Source organism: Camelina sativa, chromosome 17, assembly GCF_030686135.1.
Source record: "Camelina sativa cultivar CO46 ecotype springtype chromosome 17, ASM3068613v1".
In the NCBI taxonomy this organism is placed as follows: Eukaryota; Viridiplantae; Streptophyta; class Magnoliopsida; order Brassicales; family Brassicaceae; genus Camelina; species Camelina sativa.
Window position 1 is genome coordinate 28213631 of NC_141896.1, and position 20821 is coordinate 28234451.

At 36.1% G+C, this 20821-nt stretch overlaps 4 protein-coding genes, 1 long non-coding RNA gene and 1 pseudogene across 13 annotated transcripts; 2 read left to right on the forward strand and 4 right to left on the reverse strand.

Moving 5' to 3' along the window:
- Positions 1-190: 190 nt before the first annotated feature.
- On the reverse strand, positions 191-15708 carry LOC104757865 (protein disulfide-isomerase 5-2). Of its 4 annotated transcripts, none has more exons than XM_087495169.1 (6): positions 15276-15708; positions 14915-15018; positions 14277-14647; positions 13853-14160; positions 13442-13774; positions 191-605 (listed from the first exon to the last, which is right to left on the reverse strand). In XM_087495169.1, exons 1-5 carry the CDS (start codon positions 15483-15485, stop codon positions 13463-13465), a joined length of 1305 nt encoding a protein of 434 aa, XP_087351295.1. In that variant the 5' UTR covers positions 15486-15708; the 3' UTR covers positions 191-605; positions 13442-13462. The 4 variants fall into 4 exon arrangements, with proteins under 4 accessions (XP_087351295.1, XP_087351297.1, XP_087351296.1 ...); XM_087495171.1 differs by lacking the exon at positions 191-605 and adding an exon at positions 10280-10518; XM_087495170.1 differs by lacking the exon at positions 191-605 and adding an exon at positions 13235-13288.
- LOC147924409 (uncharacterized) lies at positions 988-1896 on the reverse strand. The gene has a single exon (XM_087496758.1). The coding sequence runs from the start codon at positions 1894-1896 to the stop codon at positions 988-990; it is 909 nt and encodes a 302-aa protein (XP_087352884.1).
- LOC147924410 (uncharacterized) lies at positions 3141-5477 on the reverse strand. The gene is made up of 5 exons (XM_087496759.1): positions 5171-5477; positions 4517-4590; positions 3951-4251; positions 3784-3857; positions 3141-3728 (listed from the first exon to the last, which is right to left on the reverse strand). The coding sequence occupies exons 1-5, from the start codon at positions 5475-5477 to the stop codon at positions 3141-3143; spliced, it is 1344 nt and encodes a 447-aa protein (XP_087352885.1).
- LOC147924411 (uncharacterized) lies at positions 4868-7870 on the reverse strand. The gene has a single exon (XM_087495172.1). The coding sequence runs from the start codon at positions 6759-6761 to the stop codon at positions 5568-5570; it is 1194 nt and encodes a 397-aa protein (XP_087351298.1). The 5' UTR covers positions 6762-7870; the 3' UTR covers positions 4868-5567.
- Positions 8981-11125, forward strand: LOC147924412 (receptor homology region, transmembrane domain- and RING domain-containing protein 6 pseudogene; annotated as a pseudogene).
- Positions 15709-17917: 2209 nt separating the features above from the next.
- LOC104757864 (uncharacterized) lies at positions 17918-20288 on the forward strand. 6 transcript variants are annotated; one of them, XR_015587621.1, is made up of 5 exons: positions 17936-18149; positions 18564-18601; positions 19301-19352; positions 19454-19549; positions 19911-19968. It is a non-coding gene; the product is annotated as an uncharacterized LOC104757864 (long non-coding RNA). The 6 variants fall into 6 exon arrangements; XR_015587622.1 differs by lacking the exon at positions 19454-19549 and having other exon boundaries at positions 17918-18149; positions 18564-18681; positions 19914-20288; XR_015587620.1 differs by lacking the exon at positions 19454-19549 and having other exon boundaries at positions 17938-18149; positions 19914-20288.
- Positions 20289-20821: the final 533 nt, after the last annotated feature.

Below are 20821 nucleotides of genomic sequence, written 5' to 3' on the forward strand. Positions count from 1 at the left end.
TGAGGTTAGTGGAGTCCATGGGACAGATTATTACAAATATCAATAGAAGCTTTAGTAAAAAAGTAATACTAGTACTATTCTAAAATAAACATGTGAATTTGACGGCACATTTTTGCAATTTCCCACGATGTACGGGGTCGAGTTGACTAAATATACTTAGTATATATAATATTTGATTAAAACATATTAATGGTGAAACACATGGTATTATTATACTAAGTAAATGAAAGAAAATTTACCAATGGAAGTCTATGGGTGTGCAACTGTGCATCTCTTCCCTTGTTTTGTATCCCTAATTAATCTTTTCCAGTTTTCTCTCTATACAATATATAGTTTTGACTTTGCATGTTGTTGATTTGGCCAGTAGTGATTTATTCGTTCGAGTTGGATTAAAACCCTAGGGTACGTACAGTACAACATGAGCCGTAGTTGGATCATAATCCTGTCTCTGTGGGTAATATTGCAGCTGGCTTCGTCGAAAGTTTTGTTGATCGGGAAAAACACAATTCTCTCCTTTGATGATGTCGAAGCAAGTTTCAGTAAGTATATCTCTCTCTCACCCTTTCTGCTTTGGATAATTTGAAGAATATAATTCGTTCTACGCACTACAAAACAAAAATGGTTTTACATCATTTATATTTTATATTTGTATTAGGTTTAAATGATCAAAAATATATTGCATCACTTAAGTAAATGATTTACATCAATTGAAACAAATATTTGCTTCAGTTATTAGAATTGATGTTCATTTACATCACTTCTAAAAAATGTTGCAAGTCTTACATCATTTTTACTAAATTGATATAAAATATTTGCATCATTTATCAAAACTAATGTTAAATATTTATATCATTTCAGAAAACTGATGTTGAAATCAATAATATAATAAATTATATGAATATAATTTTTTCTTTAATATAATACTTAATTATTTATATTTTAATCATATTTGTTTATATATTCATTTCATAATTACAAAAGATCAGCTCAAACGAGCCAATGGGAAGAAAATTTGTCTACAAACAGAACATGATGCGGAGAGGTACGCGCTTGGCGTGCCAAAGAGTCCGCAGTTACATTAGCTTTTCTTGAAATATAAGATAAAGAGAAAGAAGAAAATTCTTCCCTATCCATCGTGATGTCGTCCAAGTACGTCGAGAAAGCTGGCCAGTTAGAAGAAGAAGACACCATCTTCACCAAATCTGCACAGTCCGTATAGAAAGACACGTCCCGGAAATCATGGCCAATCATGCACTGCATCGCCCACAGGAAAGCTTCAGCTTCGGCATGTAATGGAGATAGACTTCGTCGAAAACTCCTAGCGCCCATCAACGGCGACGCAGCCTGTAGTGAGGTACAACACCATCCAGCGCCTGCAAATTGGTCTCCTGCTTTCCAGGAACCATCTATAAAGTAGCAGTAACCCGAGAACTCAGTTGGAAGTGAGGTTGTAGCCGCCGGAACCGATATACCTACAGGGAATGAAACAGAGATACCGATATCCTCCTCGAGTTGTGCCTTCTGCCACCCTGTAGCTTCTCCTTCTGCAATCCTAACAATATCCTCCGGTTTCTCCACAATATTTTCAAAAACTCGTACATTCCGGGCTTTCCAAATATACCACATAAGCCAAAGAAAGGCCACAATATTTGCCCCTGGATTTTGCTGCCCTAAGAAGTGGTCCACATTTGCATACACCGATTCCATCGGAAAGGAGAGTGGGCCCACCAGGACATGGGCCAAAGCCCATACCTGATGAGCAGGAGGGTAGACAAAAATTGCATGATTTATTGTCTCCTCATCCGATCCACAACGAACACATCCAATGTCACATGCAATACCTCGACGCCCCAGGTTAGCCGAAACCGAAATGCATCCAGTTAGGACTTGCCACATAAAATGTTGAATTTTAGGAGGGCAACGGACCCTCCAAACGCTAGCTAGGAGGGGGTAATTTCCGGCCCAGAACCACAGGGCTTAAAAGTTCGCTTTTCATCAAAACGTGCTGTGTGGTAGCCCGATTTGACTATATACCGCCCTGTTTTCGTAAAATGCCAACCGAATAGGTCGACCCTCTGATTACCACCTAGAGGTATAGCCTGGATCAAAGCCACATCGTCTGGAGCAAAATGCTCATAGAGCATGTCCATCCGCCAAGAATTAGTCTGACGATCAATTAAATGAGTCATTTGAAGGGAGAGGTCCTTTACCAGGCCCCTACTTAAAGCTGGTCTCGGGAATTGAGCTGGCACCCAAGGATCAGACAATATGGAAATGGTGTCCCTGAAGCCAACCCATTTAATAAGTCCTTTGTTAACCAGAGAGCGAGCGGAACAAATACTCCTCCACCCATACGATGGGGAGTAAGACCTAATTGGATCCAACGGATGCGTATTCCTATAGTACCTACTTTTAAAAACCCTGGCAAACAGGGAATCCGGAGCATCAATTAATCGCCAAAGCTGTTTAGCCAGCAAGGCTGTATTAAAATCATCCACATTCCTAAATCCAAGACCACCTAGCTGTTTACTAACGCATAATTTTTCCCAAGCAAGCCAATGCATTCCCCCTGATTGTCCATTAGAACTCCACCAAAAATTCGCCACCGCACTAGTAAGTTTGGATGTGATTGTTTTAGGGATCCGAAAACAAGACATCACGAAGGTCGGCACAGCAGTAGCTACAGATTTAATTATTACTTCTTTCCCCCCTTTCGAAAGCAAATTTGCCGTCCAACCATTCGTGCGACTCTGAAGTCGTTCACAAACAAAAGAGAAAACTTTGGTAAGCCTTAATCATGTCTGTTTTTATGGCCATAAATTTCGTCTTACAAGACGGGTTAGTACGTAAACTGTGAAACATCTCTTGTGCAATAAGTATATTATCTGAGATCAACTGGCCGGGAACAAAGGTCGATTGGGTCTCAGAGATAAGACCAGGTAAAACCCTCTTAAGCCGCTGACACAGTATTTTCGAGATGATTTTATATCCCACATTACATAGACTAATCGGACGCATTTCTGCCATCCTAGTAGGCTTTGCCACCTTTGGAATAAGACAAAGATGAGTACGATTCATATCCTTTTCAAAAATCCCCTCCACAAAAAACCTATTAACCAAAGCCACTACGTCCCTTTTCACTATTCCCAAGCTTTCTGGAAAAACAGAGCAGTCATCCCGTCCGGGCCTGGGGCTTTATCCAGGTGCATCATAAACAAAGCTGACTTTACTTCGGCCTCTGTTACCGGACCTATAAGCCGCTCATTCTCCTCATCAGTAATTACCGGAATTACCTCCCTTAAAATCTCCTCAAAGTTGTCCGGATTTGTTGATGTAAACAATTCCTCGAAATATGATACTGCCGTGTGACAAATGTCCCCATCCTCAGTTGACCAGACATTGTCCTTAGAAAACAAGCCAGTAATCCGATTGCGAGCACGTCTTTGCTTTGTTTGGGCATGAAAATATTTTGTATTCTGATCTCCTAATCGCATCCACTTACTCCGACTCTTCTGATACCAATGAATTTCCTCATCCCCATAGGCCTGGCGCAACCTATTCTGTAAATCTGAGATAACATCAGGAGGAACAGTATCATCCTCCAGAGCGACCTCTAATTGTCTTTTCAAATCCTCAATGGTTTCCCTACCAAAAGGAACTTGTGCCTTGCGCCACTGGGAGATTTCCCGTCTGCAATTCCCAATTTTTTCCACGAAAGAACCTGGTCCCTGGTCCGAAGCCCCTCCCATCCCGAATTAATCGCATCCATCAACCCTGACTTACCAATCCAGCGCCGGTATTAACCAAGAGTGGCTTATGATCGGATGCTATCATCAGCAAATATTCAGTCACAGTATCTGGGAACAAATCATGCCAATCCTCATTCCCTAAAGCTCTATCCAAACGACAGCGAATAGGTTTTTTATCCCATCAGCCCCTCCTGGACAAACAGTCCCCAAGATAGGGGAACTCCAAAAAACCACAGTCCTGGATCATACCATTAAAAGAGAGGAAGGAGGAAGGATGACGTAACTTCCCCCCACGCTTCTCATGATTCCCTCTCAGCTCATTAAAATCCCCAACCACAAACCATGGAGAGGAACGAGTAGTACTAATCCGTACAAGACGTTCCCAAACCAAATCTCTGTTCTTAGGGACTGGATCACCATAAATAAAAGTTAAGTATATTATCCGTCCTTTGAAAACCGCTTCAATATCAATTAACCGATTAGACTCAAATAAAACATTTACCTGAAAATCAGCTTGATTATAAAAGAGGGCCAGACCCCCACTACACCCAATAGGTTCAATTGTTTTTAAATTTTTATACCCAAAGTGTCCCACAAATTTCTCAACAAAAAAATATGATTGTTTCGTCTCCATAAGAAATAAAAAATCAGGCCGATGGTTAGACCATAAATCCCTGAGATGTCCAATAGTGGCCTTGTTACCCAGGCCTTGACAATTCTAACTTATTATATTCATAAAAACTTTTAACAAAATGGGTATGAGAAACCCCGAGGTTTCCTTCTCCCACCCTCTGGAAAAGGATACCATGACAAGTACCAGAAATAAACCGTTGTACCAAGCCTGTCAAAAAAGTGCACACCAGAAAAACCCATAGTAATATGAAAAGAAGCAAGATTTAAAATAACAGCGGAAATGGGATGAGAAGGTTGAAGAAAAATATAACCCACCGAAGATATTAAAAACCAGAAACTCGAGACTAATTTATCCATAAAAGGCCCAAGGAACGAAACTGTCATGAGACAAAGAAAAAGGCCCGATAAGGGCCCATATCCTGATTCACACCGAAACCTCAAAATAAAAATACGACACATCCCATAATTATCCCAATACCGAGACATGTATAACAGTAATTCAGTAAACCAAATTAAGGGCGAACAGGAAGGTTTTATTGCTTGAATACATAAGAAACAAAGGGCACAACCCAGAATGAAACAGAAGAAAAATAACAACCAAACCAAAACAAAACTACAACCATGCGGAATAACCACTGGTGCCTTATTCAAAGAAAACAAAACAGGATAAACCAAAAAGCACACCGAAGCCCAGACCAAGGCTTGCTCATCACCACCATGCTGCCCTCGTCGTAAAACACACATAAATTAAGCTGGGTGAGTTGGAGGCTTTCTTCCTTGGTGAGAACCGACTTTCCCAGTCAGTCCACCCCCTTTGGCAACCGCCTTCTTACGCGGAGATGTCAAGGAAACCATGTTCCTTTTCTTTGTACTTGCACCCGGAAGAGAACCCTTCTGCTTCACCACTCTGGCCGATACCGGAGGCACAATACCACCAACAGCCTCAGAGACAACTTCCTCACCAACATTAACCTCTTCACTCGAAGCTTGATCCGTAAGAACCACCCCAGCAGAGCCCTCATCAACCTCTCTCTCATCTGTTAAAGCAATATCCTCTTGGGAAGACCCCTTGGACACCCCACCTTGCTCCTCCATGATAGTATCCATAAAGCTCAAGTCATTCTCACCCCTAGACGAAAACTCTTGCCCCAACAAATTACCAAGATCCTCAGAGAAAAGAACCTCTTATTGTGACAACTCCATGGTCCCTGAGGCTGGTACACTGGGAAACAGATTCTTACACACCTTTTTTTCAGGCCCCTGCGCTGAAACCACCAAGGCATCATCCGCAGCCACATACACATCCCCTTGAGGACCCAGAAGATCATCAAGCATCTTCTGCTCAGTTGGAGAAAGGTTAATGCCCTCAATGGTAGTGGGGATTTGAGCTGCACCACTCGCTGAACCAACCACCTGAGATGTTGTTGTAGAAGGTGGAACCACAGGTATGTCCTTCTTCACCAAACTCTCATCCGCAGAAGAAGAAATTTTTTTAGTCTTTCTCCACTTGCTACCCGAGCCCTGATAAGCTCGATAATGCCCAGCCTGATGTCCCACACCACGCCCATTCCCATGAGAAGAGCCCTGAATAGACGCCCCTGAACCAGCACCACTCACACCCGAACCATTACCCTGAACCCCACCATTCACTGTCGCACCCTTGTAGCTCTGTAACTTATCCACGGATCGAGAATCAAAACCATCCTCAAGGCGTTGTTTCCCCTTATCACCAAGCAATGGGCAACGGCTCACGTCATGACACAGACTGTGACATCGCCGACAGTAACCATACAAACGTTCATATCTCAGAGAGATAGTCGTCTCCTCACCGCTATGAAACTCAACAGAGGCTTCAAAGATCAGAGGTTTGAAACCGTTCAATAACACCTTCACCCGACCATTATCCAGATCAACCTCTTGCACCTCTCCCAAATCAGCTCCAATGGTCCGAAAGCTTTCATCTGCCCAGAAATGCAAAGGGACACCCATCACACGAACCCAGAATTTGATGAGACAGGGGTATCGCGGATCCACAACCGGCTCCCATCTGACCAAAGAGAGCATCCAATGGTCAAAGTGGTAGGGTTCCATCTTCAGAACATCCTGGATGTCCTCCTCTTGGTCAAAATCAAACTGAAAACGCCCTAAGCCAAGATCAACCCCAACAACTCTCTCCTCCATCTTCCATATCCGGGGAAGCATGAACAGCAAAGTCTTCATATCCTGCATAGCTGGATTCATGCATCGCCCAATCAAAGTTTTAGCATACCCCTCGATCAAAGCAGTGTTGTCAAAGTGTGCGACCTTGATCTTCAGCTTACTCCCAGACCCTGAGGAACTCCCAGCCGTACCATGAAGCAACAGACCACTCTGAGACATAGCTTGCTCTGGAAAACAGAAAAAAACCCAAGAAACCGAAAGAAAAGAACAAAGGTATATGACACTGCAAAGGAACCCAAATAACTCGAGACTGGAAAGAATGATGAGAACTGAACTCAACCCGTGAGAGGTGTTTATAGTTCGTCACATAAGACCCAATCGCAACAAGACATAAATCCGGATCCTCAAAGCTGGAATACATCTCCATCCCACCATATCCGCCTCTTAAAACCCTAGAATCACGCCCCTGAACTGAAGCCCGAGACAAACCCCTCTCTGTAAATTGAGAATCCAAGAGAATCCGTACAACAGAACCCCTTAATCCCCGAATCCATTCCCGGTCAAACCAATTTCCACCAAAAATCCCGAGATTACCGCTAAGACGAGATCCTTCATGTCTTGAATTAAGCCCCCGTCGCACACTCCATGGGACCGAAGTGAATCGACAAAACCCCAAGATACGAAACCCAATCTGCCCAAATCTCCATCGCGAATCCACAAAATCAAAACCGAGTACGACCCAAACAAACCAACAGAATCTCAAGGGGAGATCCGCCCTCATCCAACCCAAACAAGAGCAAATCCAAATCCAATCCAAACCCTAAAGACCAGTCTCCATAGACACGAGAGAGAGATTTTCTCGAGAGAGTTTTTTTTTGCTAATCTTTTCTAAAGAGAAGTTTCTCTCAAGAGAACTGAGATTTCATAATTTACCTATATTATCTGTACTGTATTTATGATGGGACCCACACAAATAGTTGTTATCCAATTAAAGATGTACAACTAAGTGAGAGAATATATAGGAGCAATATTGAGAACTTTTTCTTGATACAGTCGATGTGGGATATAGGTTATTCTGTTTTTTTTTTTATTGTTTTTTTTGTGTGTTGTCAATTTGAATTTTAGTTTTAGCCGATTAAAAAGCAACATATTATTCTTTTTTATTTCTTTTAGTTCAATTAATATATTAATTTGACATATAATTTGATTAGCATCATTTTTAAAATGATGTAATTTTTGGATCATTTTTCTAAGTGATGTTAATATAAATTAATAAATACATCAATTATTAAGTGAAGTAGAATTATATATTTTGTGTCAGTATTCTGAAAGTGATATAAATGATTTATATTTGCATCAATTATAATGAAATGAATCAATAATAATATCGATTATTGTTACTTATGTAAAATTATAATTTTTAGGAAAAATGATTGCCAGCTACGTCAAGTATATGCCAACACATCGCCACACATACAAACAATATAAATGTTTTAGTAACTACACGAACTATTGTCATTACATACGGACATGCATAAACAAACATGAGTTATGTGTACAACACCATAACCATCTAATTCTGATACTTTCTTTGCCGGAATCTAGTGTTTACCGGTATTGACCGGCGTTGACCGATATTGACCGGTGTTGACCAAATTTTTTTTTTCATAAAGAACAAAAATCAACAAAATAATTACATAAGTTTACTAAAAGATTATATAATAAAATTTTACTACAAAATAGTATAACATATATACATTTTCTTTTTGTAAATCCAAAAGTTAGTTTTAAATTGTATACCATATTATATTTATTATATACAAAAGGGAAATGTATATTTGTTATGTACCATATTATATTTGTTATATACAAAAGGAAAATGTATATTTGTTATAATACTTTGTAGTAAAATTTTGTTATATACAAAAATTTCCTTTTATATAACAAATATAATATGATATATAACAAATGATGAGACATATAATCTTTTCTTAAAATCTTTTGGCTTAAAAATGTTCATAGACTTTTTATAATTTAGTCTAATTTGTTTTTTTTGTCAAAGTATATTGCACCTTGCTATATATTTAACCTTTGATTTACCATTATTTTTTAAATATTTGTTATATAAAAATATTTAATAACATGCTACATAATAAAATATAATAGGGTATACAAATGATATGGTATAAAATTAAAAACCAAATTTTGAATTTATAAAAGGAAAATGTATATTTGTTGTATTATTTTTGTAGTAAAAATTTATTATATAATTTTTAGTAAAGTTATGTAATTTTTTTAACTTTTGTTTTTTGTAAAAAATAAATAAAATTTTTAATTTTTTGGTCAACACCGGTCAACATTGGTCAATGCCGGTCAACACCGGATTCCGGTAAACAAATCATCGGAATTAGATGGTTATGGTGTTGTACACATAACTCATGTTTGTTTATGCATGTCCTTATGTAATAAGGATAGTTCATGTAGCTAACAAAACATTTATATTGTTTGTATGTGTGGCTATGTGTTGGCCATTACTTGGCGTAGCTGGCAAACATTTTTCCTAATTTTTATATCAACTATTGAAAAGTAATTTGAAATAATATCACTTACTAGATTAAGATCCGTGCTAGAGCAGGGTTAAAATTCCTTTTTTTTTGTCAAATTCATTTTTATATAATTCATTTTATTTATATTGTAATTTTTATATAAAATATAATTTATGTGATTGTTTTTAAAAGTTTTTTTGGATAAAATATTATATAATAAAATTATATGCTAAATATGATGACTTGAAGAAAACACTAATTTTGTAAGTTTTATATTGTTAATGATTTTAGATAAGTACTTGTGCTATAACACTGATTAAATTTATTTTATACAAAATTTTGTATATTTTCTATTAAAATAAATTTTTAATATGTTGTATTAGTTTATGTACGTGAAGTTATTTCAATAATGTATAACTTGAATGTCATTATAAGACATAATTTTGTGAAGTTGGTTTTTAAAAAGCAAGTTATTATACTATGAGTAATTTAATACATTGTTATACTTTTTGTTTTAATATACTTGGATTTTTCAAATTCTTTCATATTATAGTGACATTATTGACATTGCTATAACAAACCAATTTAGAGTGTTTATAGTTTCTAACTTTAATATCAAGTTTCAATATTTTAAAAATATTTCAAAATAAATTGTTTAAAGTTTTTTATATTATATAAAATTATAAAGTTCAACAAAAAAAAGTATGAAATTGAATTTAAATATTCGAATTTTGACCCGTTACTCAGTAATTTTTTTAATTCAATAGATATTATTTTTAAAGAATAATATTAAGAAAACTTGAATATTTTATAGATTGAATCATTTATATTTGTTTTTAAAAATTCAACTTATGGTATATTCGGAAATAAAACTATTTTTTAATTATAATAAATAATATGATAATTTATTTGTTTCACAAAATAGACTCATATATAAAAATGAGAGGTGAAGTATAATGATAATTAACAAATTAATATGTTAAATTAGATATCAAAAGATTTTATTTGATGAATAATTTAATAAAGAAAATTAATATGGTAAGTTAGATGATGATTCTTTAGAATATTCTTTTAAGATTTTTAGAAACAATAAATCTAGACTATACAAATAATATAAATTTTAATCTATAACCTATTTGTAACAAACTTATTAAAATTATATAGTCTACAAAATAATGTTGTGTACTTCCATTTTATTATATAGGGGATTTATTTTATTATATAGGGGATTTAAGTGATACAATATGTCTATTTTTTGTGTAGTGGCGTACCGTATTGATTGAAAAGTTCTCAGCTCCGATTATTGGAAGTTCGGTGGAATGCGGATTGTTGTACGCTGCAGATCCTATTGATGCATGCTCGGGTTTAACGAACACAGCTGAAAAAGGATCTAAGTTTAGGCCCTCTTATGTATTGATTGTTCGTGGTGGCTGTAGTTTTGAGGAAAAAGTTAGAAAGGCGCAGGAAGCTGGATACAAAGCTGCTATTGTCTATAACGATGCATACGATGAGCTCTTAGTACATAGTAAGCACATTTAAGTATATAAGTCATGTTAATACGATGGCTGGTTTGGTTTTTATAATCTTGGTAAAAAACAATATGTAGTGGGAGGAAATTCATCTGGTGTGCATATACATGGCGTGCTTGTTACAAGAGCGTCAGGAGAAGTACTCAAAGAGTATGCAGGTCGAAGCGAGATGGAGCTTTGGCTCATCCCGGGGTTCAGGACTTCATCATGGTCAATCATGGTTGTCACTTTCATATCTTTGTTCATCGTGTCTGTTGTTCTCGCCACTTTTTTCTTTGTCCGTAGGCGTCTTCATGTGACGCCTTTATCCCGTGGCGGCGGCCAAGGATTTTCTCGCATACCTTGTAGTTTGGTAATACCGACTGAAGTGTTTTTAGGTGTTTTTGAACTTGGTTTGACTTCGATTACTTGTGCTATATGCATTGATGATTATTGTCTTGGCGACAAACTTAGGATCCTACCTTGGGAAAATTGGTATTTTCATACCCCAGCTAAGGGGGTATGTTGAATTTCTACCCCAACTTTACTAATGAGCAAATCCATACATTAACTTAAATAAAATTCAAATTCACTACTCCAACTTGTAAAACGGTGTTGAATCATACACAAGCCGTAACGGTGTTAATAAACCGTTAACAACTGTTTACGTGGAAGCCACGTAAGAAACGACGTCGTTTTGAGAAACAAAAGAAACAGCTTCTCTATCTCAAAACGACGTCGTTTAACGCTTCTTCTTCCCTTTTTCTTCATTCCCGACTCGAGTTATTTTGCTCCATCCCGACTCTCGTTTCTTCTGTTCTTTTCACCCATATATCAAAATCAATTGGTCAATTGATTTAATTAGCAACAATTATCGTTAACGGCTGAAGAAGCATTTTCTATACACAATTCGTAACGGCTGAAGAATCAATTGGTCAATTGATTCAAGTTCAACCAACGAGACTCAGATTTTGTCGGAAACGAAACAAACGTAAAGCGAAGAAATGGGAATAGTGGCCAGGATCGGAGTTCTGTTGCCATTTTCGTTCTACTGGTGGCTGTGGACGAATCCTCAGTCATGGGTCAATCTCTGTGGCCGAGGAAGAGACCCATCAACGATGATGGCGCGTGTATCTCACGTCCTCAAGGCTGCTAAACTCTTCTCTCTCTTCTCTATCGCTTCTCTCTCCTGGCCGCCTCCGCTCTACTTCTGGCCCCTAATGGCCTTTGGCTAGTTTCTCAACTTCAGGTACAATCTTCAGCAACTCTCTTTGTTGAGTCAAAATCGAATGCGTTAGATCGATGAAATTAGGAATCTTTTAGTCAACCCCAACCCCATTAGTTAGCTTGATTCCCTATTGTGTAATGCCTCACTTCTCCACGGTCTAATCTTTACTGGTTGTTAAAGTTTTGTCTTTTTCAAGTTTCAACCATCGAATCTGGTTTAAGCTTTTAAGCTCGAATCTGTCTTAAAAGGTCACATCTTTGACAGCTAGGTGAAGTTGATGTTTGATTCAATTAGCAGTTTGGTTCTTTTCAACAATTTATGGGTGAAAAGAAGAGAAGAAACGAGAGTCGGGATGGAGCAAAATAACTCGAGTCGGGAATGAAGAAAAAGAGAAGAAGAAGCGTTAAACAACGTCGTTTTGAGTCACAGAAGCTGTTTCTTTTGTTTTTCAAAACGACGCCGTTTTTTACGTGGCTTCCACTTAAGCAGTCATTAACGGTCTATTAACACCGTTACGGCTTGTGTATGATTCAACACCGTTTTACAAGTTGGATTAGTGAATTTGAATTTTATTTAAGTTAATGTATGGATTTGCTCATTGGTAAAATTGGGGTAGGAATTCAACATACCCCTTTAGCTGGGGTATGAAAATACCGATTTTCCCCTTGCCAACACAGTAAGTCCATTTTGTTCTCTTTAAAGAGGGTTCTAATTGATTCTGTTTGTTCACATACGCTTAAAGTGGTTTGTTGTCTTATTTTGGACTTTAGAATTCCATGCTTTGTGTATCGATTCTTGGCTCGGTCATTGGAGATCTTTTTGTCCGGTTTGTAAACATGATGCAAGAGTAGCAAAGGGTGATCCACCCGCATCAGAACAGACACCTCTACTTTCGCCTAGCCTGAGCATGAGACAAGAGTCTCTCTCTCGTTCCACTGCACCGCAGCCACACGCAGTTCCTATGTGCCACGCACAAGATCTCAGAATCGCCTTTTCCAAAAGATTTACAAACATAACAAGCCCGGTCAATACACCACCAAGCTAGGTTTGGTCGTCAAGTATGCTTGAGCATTTCCCTCACCAGAGTGAGTTTGTTCAGGTCTCTCTCTTTTTGCCTCTGCTAATTCTCTTCCAGGAGGCTGCTTAACTAAACCATAGAAGCTAATAAACCATTTTAACAAGAGCTGTGTCACTCTGCAAGACTCAATAGACTCCCACCAAGATTTCCTCAAAGTTGCAATGTGATACCGTGTCGCAACCAGGTTGTAAATACAGAGTGAAACCTGTTTGGCCTTATTTTTTACCTGCTTTATTGTGTATGGAACATGACATGAGTGAATTTGAAAAGTGAGCATATGTGATGCGTCTTTGTAAATCGGTACCACTGAGTTAACTTTGTTACTTACGTAGTTGTGTAGTAACTGCTTGATTGGTAAACGCAAAATCAGTATCTAGCACCAAGAACTAATGCATATGGCAATTAGAGGGCCAAAATGATTCATAACTAAAAAGGAATAATTGTGTGTAGATAGGGTGAAACATAAAAATGCTCGGAAAACAAAATAAAAAAGACTGTAAACTATTCAAGTTAGCTTAAAGTGTAAAAGAAAAACATACCACATTCAAGTTGTAGCAAAACTAGTCCTCTTTTTTGTCACTGGCCGTATGCTCACTGGTTTCACCTTCAGGGACACTAGTGGTCTGATGAACTCTTTCGTGGGCTGCAGCAGGCTCATCCACTTGACCGAGGCTCCGTAGCATCATAATGACGGCAACCAAGAACACAATGACGTACACTGACCTGATCCCAATCATTGAGTTAATGAATCCCATCAAAGATGGTCCTTTGAATTTCTTCTTCTCTGTTCTTCCTTCTCTATATCCCTCTAGAAACCGAGAGACTTGACTCAACTGATCTTCCTCTTGGCTAATGGTCTCTATGCCAGTCACCTGCATATCGTATATTATTAATACAGAGATTTAACTACAATTGACTTGTCATTCAAGTCCTAAAACCAATTTTGTTACCTGATCATACTCCTCATCCCCATCCCATACAACAATCTTCGGCAGATTTGTCTTCTTGTCAACATGAAACGAGTCTGCAAACTCTTCAAACTGCTCCACACCAACGTAGCCAAAAACAAGGTCACGGTTTGCATGAGCAGCTGCTCTCAGTGCTTTGGTCAGTTTCCCTAAGCTTTCGTGAGTTTCATCTTCCACAATTGTCAAGACAATCTTTCTCTCATCGTCCTTCAGCAGCTTCAGGGTGTCCTGGTTAATTGGCAGAATCAAAGGAAGGAAACTTTGTTTCACAAACTCCTCCAAGAATCCATCTGCAAACGAAAATTATACAGTCAATCTATTTACTATTATAAAGTTCTCAGCACTAGTTTACTAGGAGGATACATGACGTTACTCCTTAAGATCACCAAAAGAAATAAAGACTGACCTTCAAATGGACCATAGAAGACGCTATGCTCATCGTACGATGGATGTTTCGCAACTAAAGCAGGAGCCTTATCGAAATCATAGGAAACCATTACATCTTCTGAAGCATCCTTTGCAACAGCAAACCATGCCTTCTTCTTGTACTTGGCACCTAATCCTGATATCAACGATTCATTCAAACCAAACCCGATAAACACAGGGAAGAAAGTCCCAGCATCTTCAACAAACTCCTTGACGGCTGAGTCTGACTCAAGAACTGCAACATCTGGAGCAACAAACTTCTTCAAATAACGGACGAGCAAATCTGCTTTCCTTGGTCCATAGTACTCCATTGGAACTCCATGGTTATAGAGCATGAGAGTCGGGAATGCACTGCGCAAAAGAAAGGCAAATCAGCCAAATAAGACTTAAACATGATAAACCAACAGTGCTGCTGCTTAAAGCAATAGATCAGAGACTCCTGAGTTAAAGCAATAGATCATCAGCAAATATAAACCGAAAAATCGAAACTTTTCAGACTCCCGAATCAAAGCAATTTGATAAAGTGATTGCAGAACTCTAGGAAAGTCTCAAAACTCAAAAAAAAAAAAATAATAAATAAATAAATAGAAGAACACATATGAAGAAGTATACACATACTCGATCTCAAGCTTCCGAGCGAGACGGGAGTACTTATCAGCATTCAGCTTCGCAATGATGATAGGCTTCTTCAGTTTAGCAAGAATAGGAGCAGCTGCATCTAACTGCAAACACAGATCAATAAATAAAACAGAACATAAGTAAGCAACAAAAACTGAAGCCATTGAACAGTACCATAATGGTTTCTAGATTCAATCCAAAAAGCTACACAACTAAAAATTGGATCTATACAACTAAAATTCAGATAGATCTAAAGTTGAATTTAACCAATCTTAAACCTAAAAATTCGACTAAGCAATCGTAGTACTAAAGCAGAGAGCTTAAATTAAAAAAAAAAAAAAAAAAAAAAAAAAAAAAAGACCTGAGGGTTAAGACGCTTGCAGTGACCACACCATGGAGCATAGAAATCAACAAAGATGCAATCGAAAGTTGAAATCGCCGAGTCGAAATTGGAATCGGTGAGTTCGAGTACTGTTCCGTCTACGGTGAATTGATCATCCGAAGAAGCAGAGAGTGAGACTGATAACGTTAGAAACGAGATCCAACAAATCATTAACTCCAACGAACGCATCTCGATGGACGACGATACCTAATTCAGTTCCGATTCAAGTTTTTTTCGGATTTCGCTGCAGACTGTTTAACGAGGTTTTTTTTTTTTTTGTGTGTGTTCGGTCTCAAATGTCTTACTTTTACTTTAGGAGAATCTAAAAACCCAGTTTAACATATAAAGATCCTTTAAGTAAACACAAATCACGGTTCTGTCCCCAAACTGTCGTACTGAGGTTCAGGTCTAGGCATGTAATGTATATAACATTCGACTTTATATGATTAACCATTTGGAAATTTTATTTATTCAAATTCAAACAAAGTGTGATACAAAATAAAAACTAGATCCGTGCTAGACCACGGGTTGAAATTCATTTTATTTATATAGTAAATTTTCTATAAAATATAATTTATGTGATTGTTATTAAATATTTTTTTGATAAAATATTATGTAATAAAATTATATGCTAAATATGATGGTTTATAAAAGACATTTATTTTGTAAGTTTTATATTGTTAATGATTCTATATAATTACTTATGCTGTAACACTGGTTAAATTTTATTTTATACAAAATTTTGTATATCTATATTTTAAAATAAAATTTCAATATGTTGTATTAGTTTATGTATGTGAAGTTATTTCAACAATGTATATTTTATATCATGACTTGAATATTATTAGAAGACATAATTTTGTAAATTTAGTTTTTAAAAAGCGAGTTATTATATTATAAGTAATTTAATATATTGTTATACTTTTTGTTTTAATATACTTGATTTTTTGAAATTCTTTCATATTATAGTGACATATTATTGACATTGCTATAACAAATCATTTTAGAGTGTTTATAGTTTCTAACTTTTATATCAAGTTTCAATATTTTAAAAATATTTCAAAATAAATTATTTAAAGTTTATTATATTATATAAAATTATAAAATTCAACAAAAAATATGAAATTGAATTTAAATATTCAAATTTTGACCCGTTACTCAGTAAAATTTTTAATTCAATAGATATTATTTTTAAAAAATAATATTACTAAAGCTTGAATATTTTATAGATATAATAATTTATATTTGTTTTTAAAAATTCAACTTATAGTATATCTGGAAATAAAACTATTTTTTAATTATAATTAATAATATGATAATTTATTTTTTTCACAAAATATACTCATATATAAAAATAATTGAAGTATAATGATAATTAATAAATTAATATGTTAAGTTAGATATCAAAAGATTTTAATATGGATGAATAATTTAATAAAAGAAATTAATATGGTAAGTTAGATGATATCAAATGATTATTTAGAATATTCCCTTTAAAATTGTAACAATGCGTCCCGTGAACCCCACTAGCCTCACTGCTAGCCCACTAGCCTCACTGCTAGCTGCCCCAACGGACCCCAAGCTGGCCCTGCAAGGCATCGATCCTAACTCATCACTGTGGAACACATCCATCAGTAGGTTATTGGTGCGTCAGGCGTTCCTCAAACCCTGGTTCTCACCTTTTAACAACCTTCCCACAGGACAAGCTGTCACCAATTGAGCTGCAGGTCAATTGGTGGCAACTTATCCTGTGGGAAGGTTGTTAAAGGGTGGGGACCAGGGTTCGAGGAACGCCTGGCACACCAATAACCTACTGGTGGATTGGGATATCCACAGTGATAGGTTAGGATCGATGCCCTGCAGGGCTAGCTTGGGGTCCATTTGGGCGGCTAGCAGTGAGGCTAGTGGGCTAGCAGTGAGGCTAGTGGGGTCCACGGGACGAGTTGTTACAAAGATTTTCGGAAATAAATTAAAGTTGCACCCACTATTTAACTTGTAACCAATTAATCTATCAATTAATATATAACCTATTTGTAACCAACTTATTAAAATTATATAATCCACAAAACAATGTTGTGTACTTCCGTTTTATTATAAAGGGGATACAAGAATTATTATTAAAAATACTCAATTTTTTCTTATGATGTCTCAATTTTCCTTGGTTTTTTTTTCAAAATTAATTTGATATAATTCATTTTTGAGTTCATTTTAGTTTTTTACTCAATTTAGTGAGAGTTTGAGTAGTGATTTTAATGAGATTCTGAAAAATAGCACCAACTTAAGGGTGCAAATGGTTGCACGATTGAATAGATTGAACAGGTTGAAAAAAATAATTCAACCAATTTTCACTATTTGCATTGTAAAGATTGAAGATGTTGAAAAAAACTATTCAGCCCGTTCAACCCAAAAAGTTGAAAAAATAAACTAATCCTACAACAAAAATCTTCAACTTGTTCAACCACTATTTTGGAGATGAATGAGTTAAATATTATTCAGCCCAATTTTGTTCAACCAATTTTTTCAATTTTGTACATCCATTCGCAGCCTAAGTTTTTGTTCCAAAACTAGCATACAGTCTTAATTATTCCAAATAAAGCACAATTTTAATTTTGGGGAAAATTACCTAAATAAATAAATAAAAAATAAAATTAAAAGGAAGGGGAAAACACATCAATCGTCTATGCACAAAACCTTAAAAATTCCAGTTGAATCAGAGAGGCTCGGAGAAAAAGGAGACAGAGCAACAGGTGTACGTATGGGGAAGAAGCAAGGAGAGAGAGGCAAAGCTTTGATTTTGAGGAATGATGCAACAAATGAAATCGGAGATGATGCCACCGACGCTTCTTTCTTGATGTAACGCTTTTCAATCTCAGATTTTAAACTCAAGATAAGATCAATATTCTGGATGCTCGATGTGAAGCTCGATTCTGGATTCGATTCTTAAGTGTTATTGCTTTGTCCGATTGAAACCTATGTTGTGATTAACTTCCCTTTCTCATTTTCAAAAGTTCGGAATTTCAGTAGATTGGATGATTTGTGATTTGGGTCTCTTAATTTCCAAACTGCGTAGCTTCTTTTCCACATTTTCTATGTTCAGTAGATTTAAGGAGTACTAGATTCGTTAAGTTTAGTTTAGTTTTTAGTTGAGAAGTGATGGTTATATAGTGGAGAGGCCACTGACTCCTTCTAAAACGGTCTTATAATATGTTTAGTCTAAGAGCCCGTGGTAGCATATTAACGCATTTAACATGTTGGATAATGTTATAGCATGGAGGGACATTCTCTGTTGACATACATTGTGCAAGGTGCCCGCCGAGAGACTTCATGGCTTTATACTATGTCTTCTTTGCATCTGGTTGTTGGAACATGTCCCTGCCTCGGTTTGGTATTACTTTAATTCTGCACTGTCATCTTGGACATTTTCCCTACTTGTCATTCAAGGGGTTGAACCAGCTGGTAGGGGAATGTTTTTCTGAGAATTACGGGATCTAAATTTTAGTTAACCATACATAAAGCTAGTTTTGAGTCTTACAACGATGCAAAATTATAGTTGCTTCTTGCTATTGCTTAAGAGGATCCTTAGTGTGGTTGTGAACTACAGAGTTTCTATGGAGTTTAGACTCCATAACTCAGATTTAAGGTTTAATGTTCTCTTAGCTATGGTAAGGTTTCAGGGTTCATGACCAACGTTAACAAGCTTTTTTTTCTTGCGTTTTGTACTTTTGTTAAATATCTGAGATTCACATTAAGCTGCACGGTAAGCTAGATTTCAACAAATCCATCCCTTGCATCATGAATCTTCAATTTAGATATTTATATCTATTTTTGTTGAAAGTGTTCTGGTTATCTATGCCTAACGTGTCCATGGACGTATTGCTTTGCTTTTCTGTCATTGCTGATTAGCTATTTATGCTTGTTTCTTTTTCCCTATCTCGTCTTCAATAGAAACTATATCTTTTCTTTAACGGTTCATCTTCTTGACGTGACTCTGTTTCTCATTACAGTCAACAAAGAGTATTTGCGGTTCAACTATTTGAGTTACACAGACTGATTAAGGTAAAGTCATACAGAAACTTCTCCTATGTTTCAGTGAATATTTGTTTATTTTATAGCTGAAACAGACGTATTCAAATGTGCTTTAATTCTGTAATAATCAGGTTCAAAAACTTATTGCTGCATCACCGGATATTCAATTGTTAATATTATCACCCACTGAGATTTTTGAAAGAATTCATGAAGGATTTCACGAAATTCAGGAAAGATTATTTGAACTTCATTACGATCTTCATAAAAAACATAAGTATAGACTATGCTTTGATTAGTTAGTCTTCGATTCATCTATTTCAGACTCTCCTTTGTTAATTAACCTTTAGCTTCTCTTAGATTGCTTGTGAATCTTAATTAATATCATATTCATTTTAAGCTTCTCAAAAATTTACTGCTTTGATGATCTAGACACAACAAGAATGAGTAAACTAACTAGGTTGAGTTCTTTGAATATCAAGTGTTTGTTTGCATATTCTGTTTTAATTGTTATGAGTTGACCATGTGTGCTAGTTTTGCTTTGTTACTTAAGACACACTAAAATATTTGGGAATTTTGTCTATTTTTTTACAGAATGCAATAGTTAGCTATTGTTGATGGTTTTGCGGAGATAAACGAGACCTTAGCCGAGATGATAAAATATATTGCAAACAAACCTGCTTTACTACATCCAACATCACGTCCAACATGCAGCACCAAATGTTTTTAATCTCAACAATGTTTTGGAGAAGTCCTGTGAAGCATGCTTGCATACCGAAGACTTAGAAGATTTTATAGCCATGATGAAATCAATAAAAGAGTGTGGTCCACCTATCATGTATATTTGTTGTTAGACATCTATGATGGTTGTAAAATATTTTTATATTGTTTTGGTACTTTTCTGATGTTTCTGCACTATAAGAATGTCAAAGGTTTCTATTAGAGACAAGTTAATAGTTTTTGAGGTAACTGTGATTGAGTTTGATACAAGTTCTCTTTAATTCAGGAAGGATTCCATGAACTTCATGAAAGATTTCTTAAATTTCAGGAGGACCTTCATTAAAACTAAAGGATGAATTTCAGAATCACATAACACTAAATACTTTTTGGCTTCATTATCACTTACACGAGATTGTAGAAACATAAATTCAAATTCTGGAAGGAAAACTTGAAAATTAAGAAGGATTGCTAGATATTTAGGAAGGAATTCACAAATTTCATGAAGGCTTTCATTGAGAGAAAAAAGAAGAAGATATGTGTGATACATTACCCATTACTAGTGGAGTAATATATCATATATTACCCATTTTAATGTAATAATTTGTGATACATGGGATAAAAGATAAATGAAGATATTTAAATACATATTTCTCTAAGTTTATGATGGTTTTCAAAATGTTTATGAAGATGTTCTTGAAGTTCATGAAGGTCATCCTAATATATGAAACAACATCTATGTGGCTAACTTTCGATTTGCAATTTGTATGTCTCTGAAAAAATTT

Excerpts from the sequence above, each read along its gene's own strand:
- LOC147924409 (XM_087496758.1), bottom strand. The coding sequence starts at position 1,896 with ATGTGGCAAGTCCTAACTGGATGCATTTCGGTTTCGGCTAACCTGGGG.
- LOC147924411 (XM_087495172.1), bottom strand. The coding sequence starts at position 6,761 with ATGTCTCAGAGTGGTCTGTTGCTTCATGGTACGGCTGGGAGTTCCTCA.
- LOC104757865 (XM_087495169.1), bottom strand. The coding sequence starts at position 15,485 with ATGCGTTCGTTGGAGTTAATGATTTGTTGGATCTCGTTTCTAACGTTA. Across the intron at positions 14,648-14,914 it reads GCTCGGAAGCTTGAGATCGA|TGCATTCCCGACTCTCATGC; the intron begins GTATGTGTATAC and ends TCTTTTGCGCAG. Across the intron at positions 13,775-13,852 it reads GGGATGAGGAGTATGATCAG|GTGACTGGCATAGAGACCAT; the intron begins GTAACAAAATTG and ends TACGATATGCAG.
- LOC147924410 (XM_087496759.1), bottom strand. The coding sequence starts at position 5,477 with ATGGAGGAGCAAGGTGGGGTGTCCAAGGGGTCTTCCCAAGAGGATATT. Across the intron at positions 4,252-4,516 it reads TGGGAGAAGGAAACCTCGGG|GTAAATGTTTTATTTGAGTC; the intron begins GTTTCTCATACC and ends GCTGATTTTCAG. Across the intron at positions 3,858-3,950 it reads GTTCCCCTATCTTGGGGACT|ATACTGTGACTGAATATTTG; the intron begins GTTTGTCCAGGA and ends ATTTGTTCCCAG.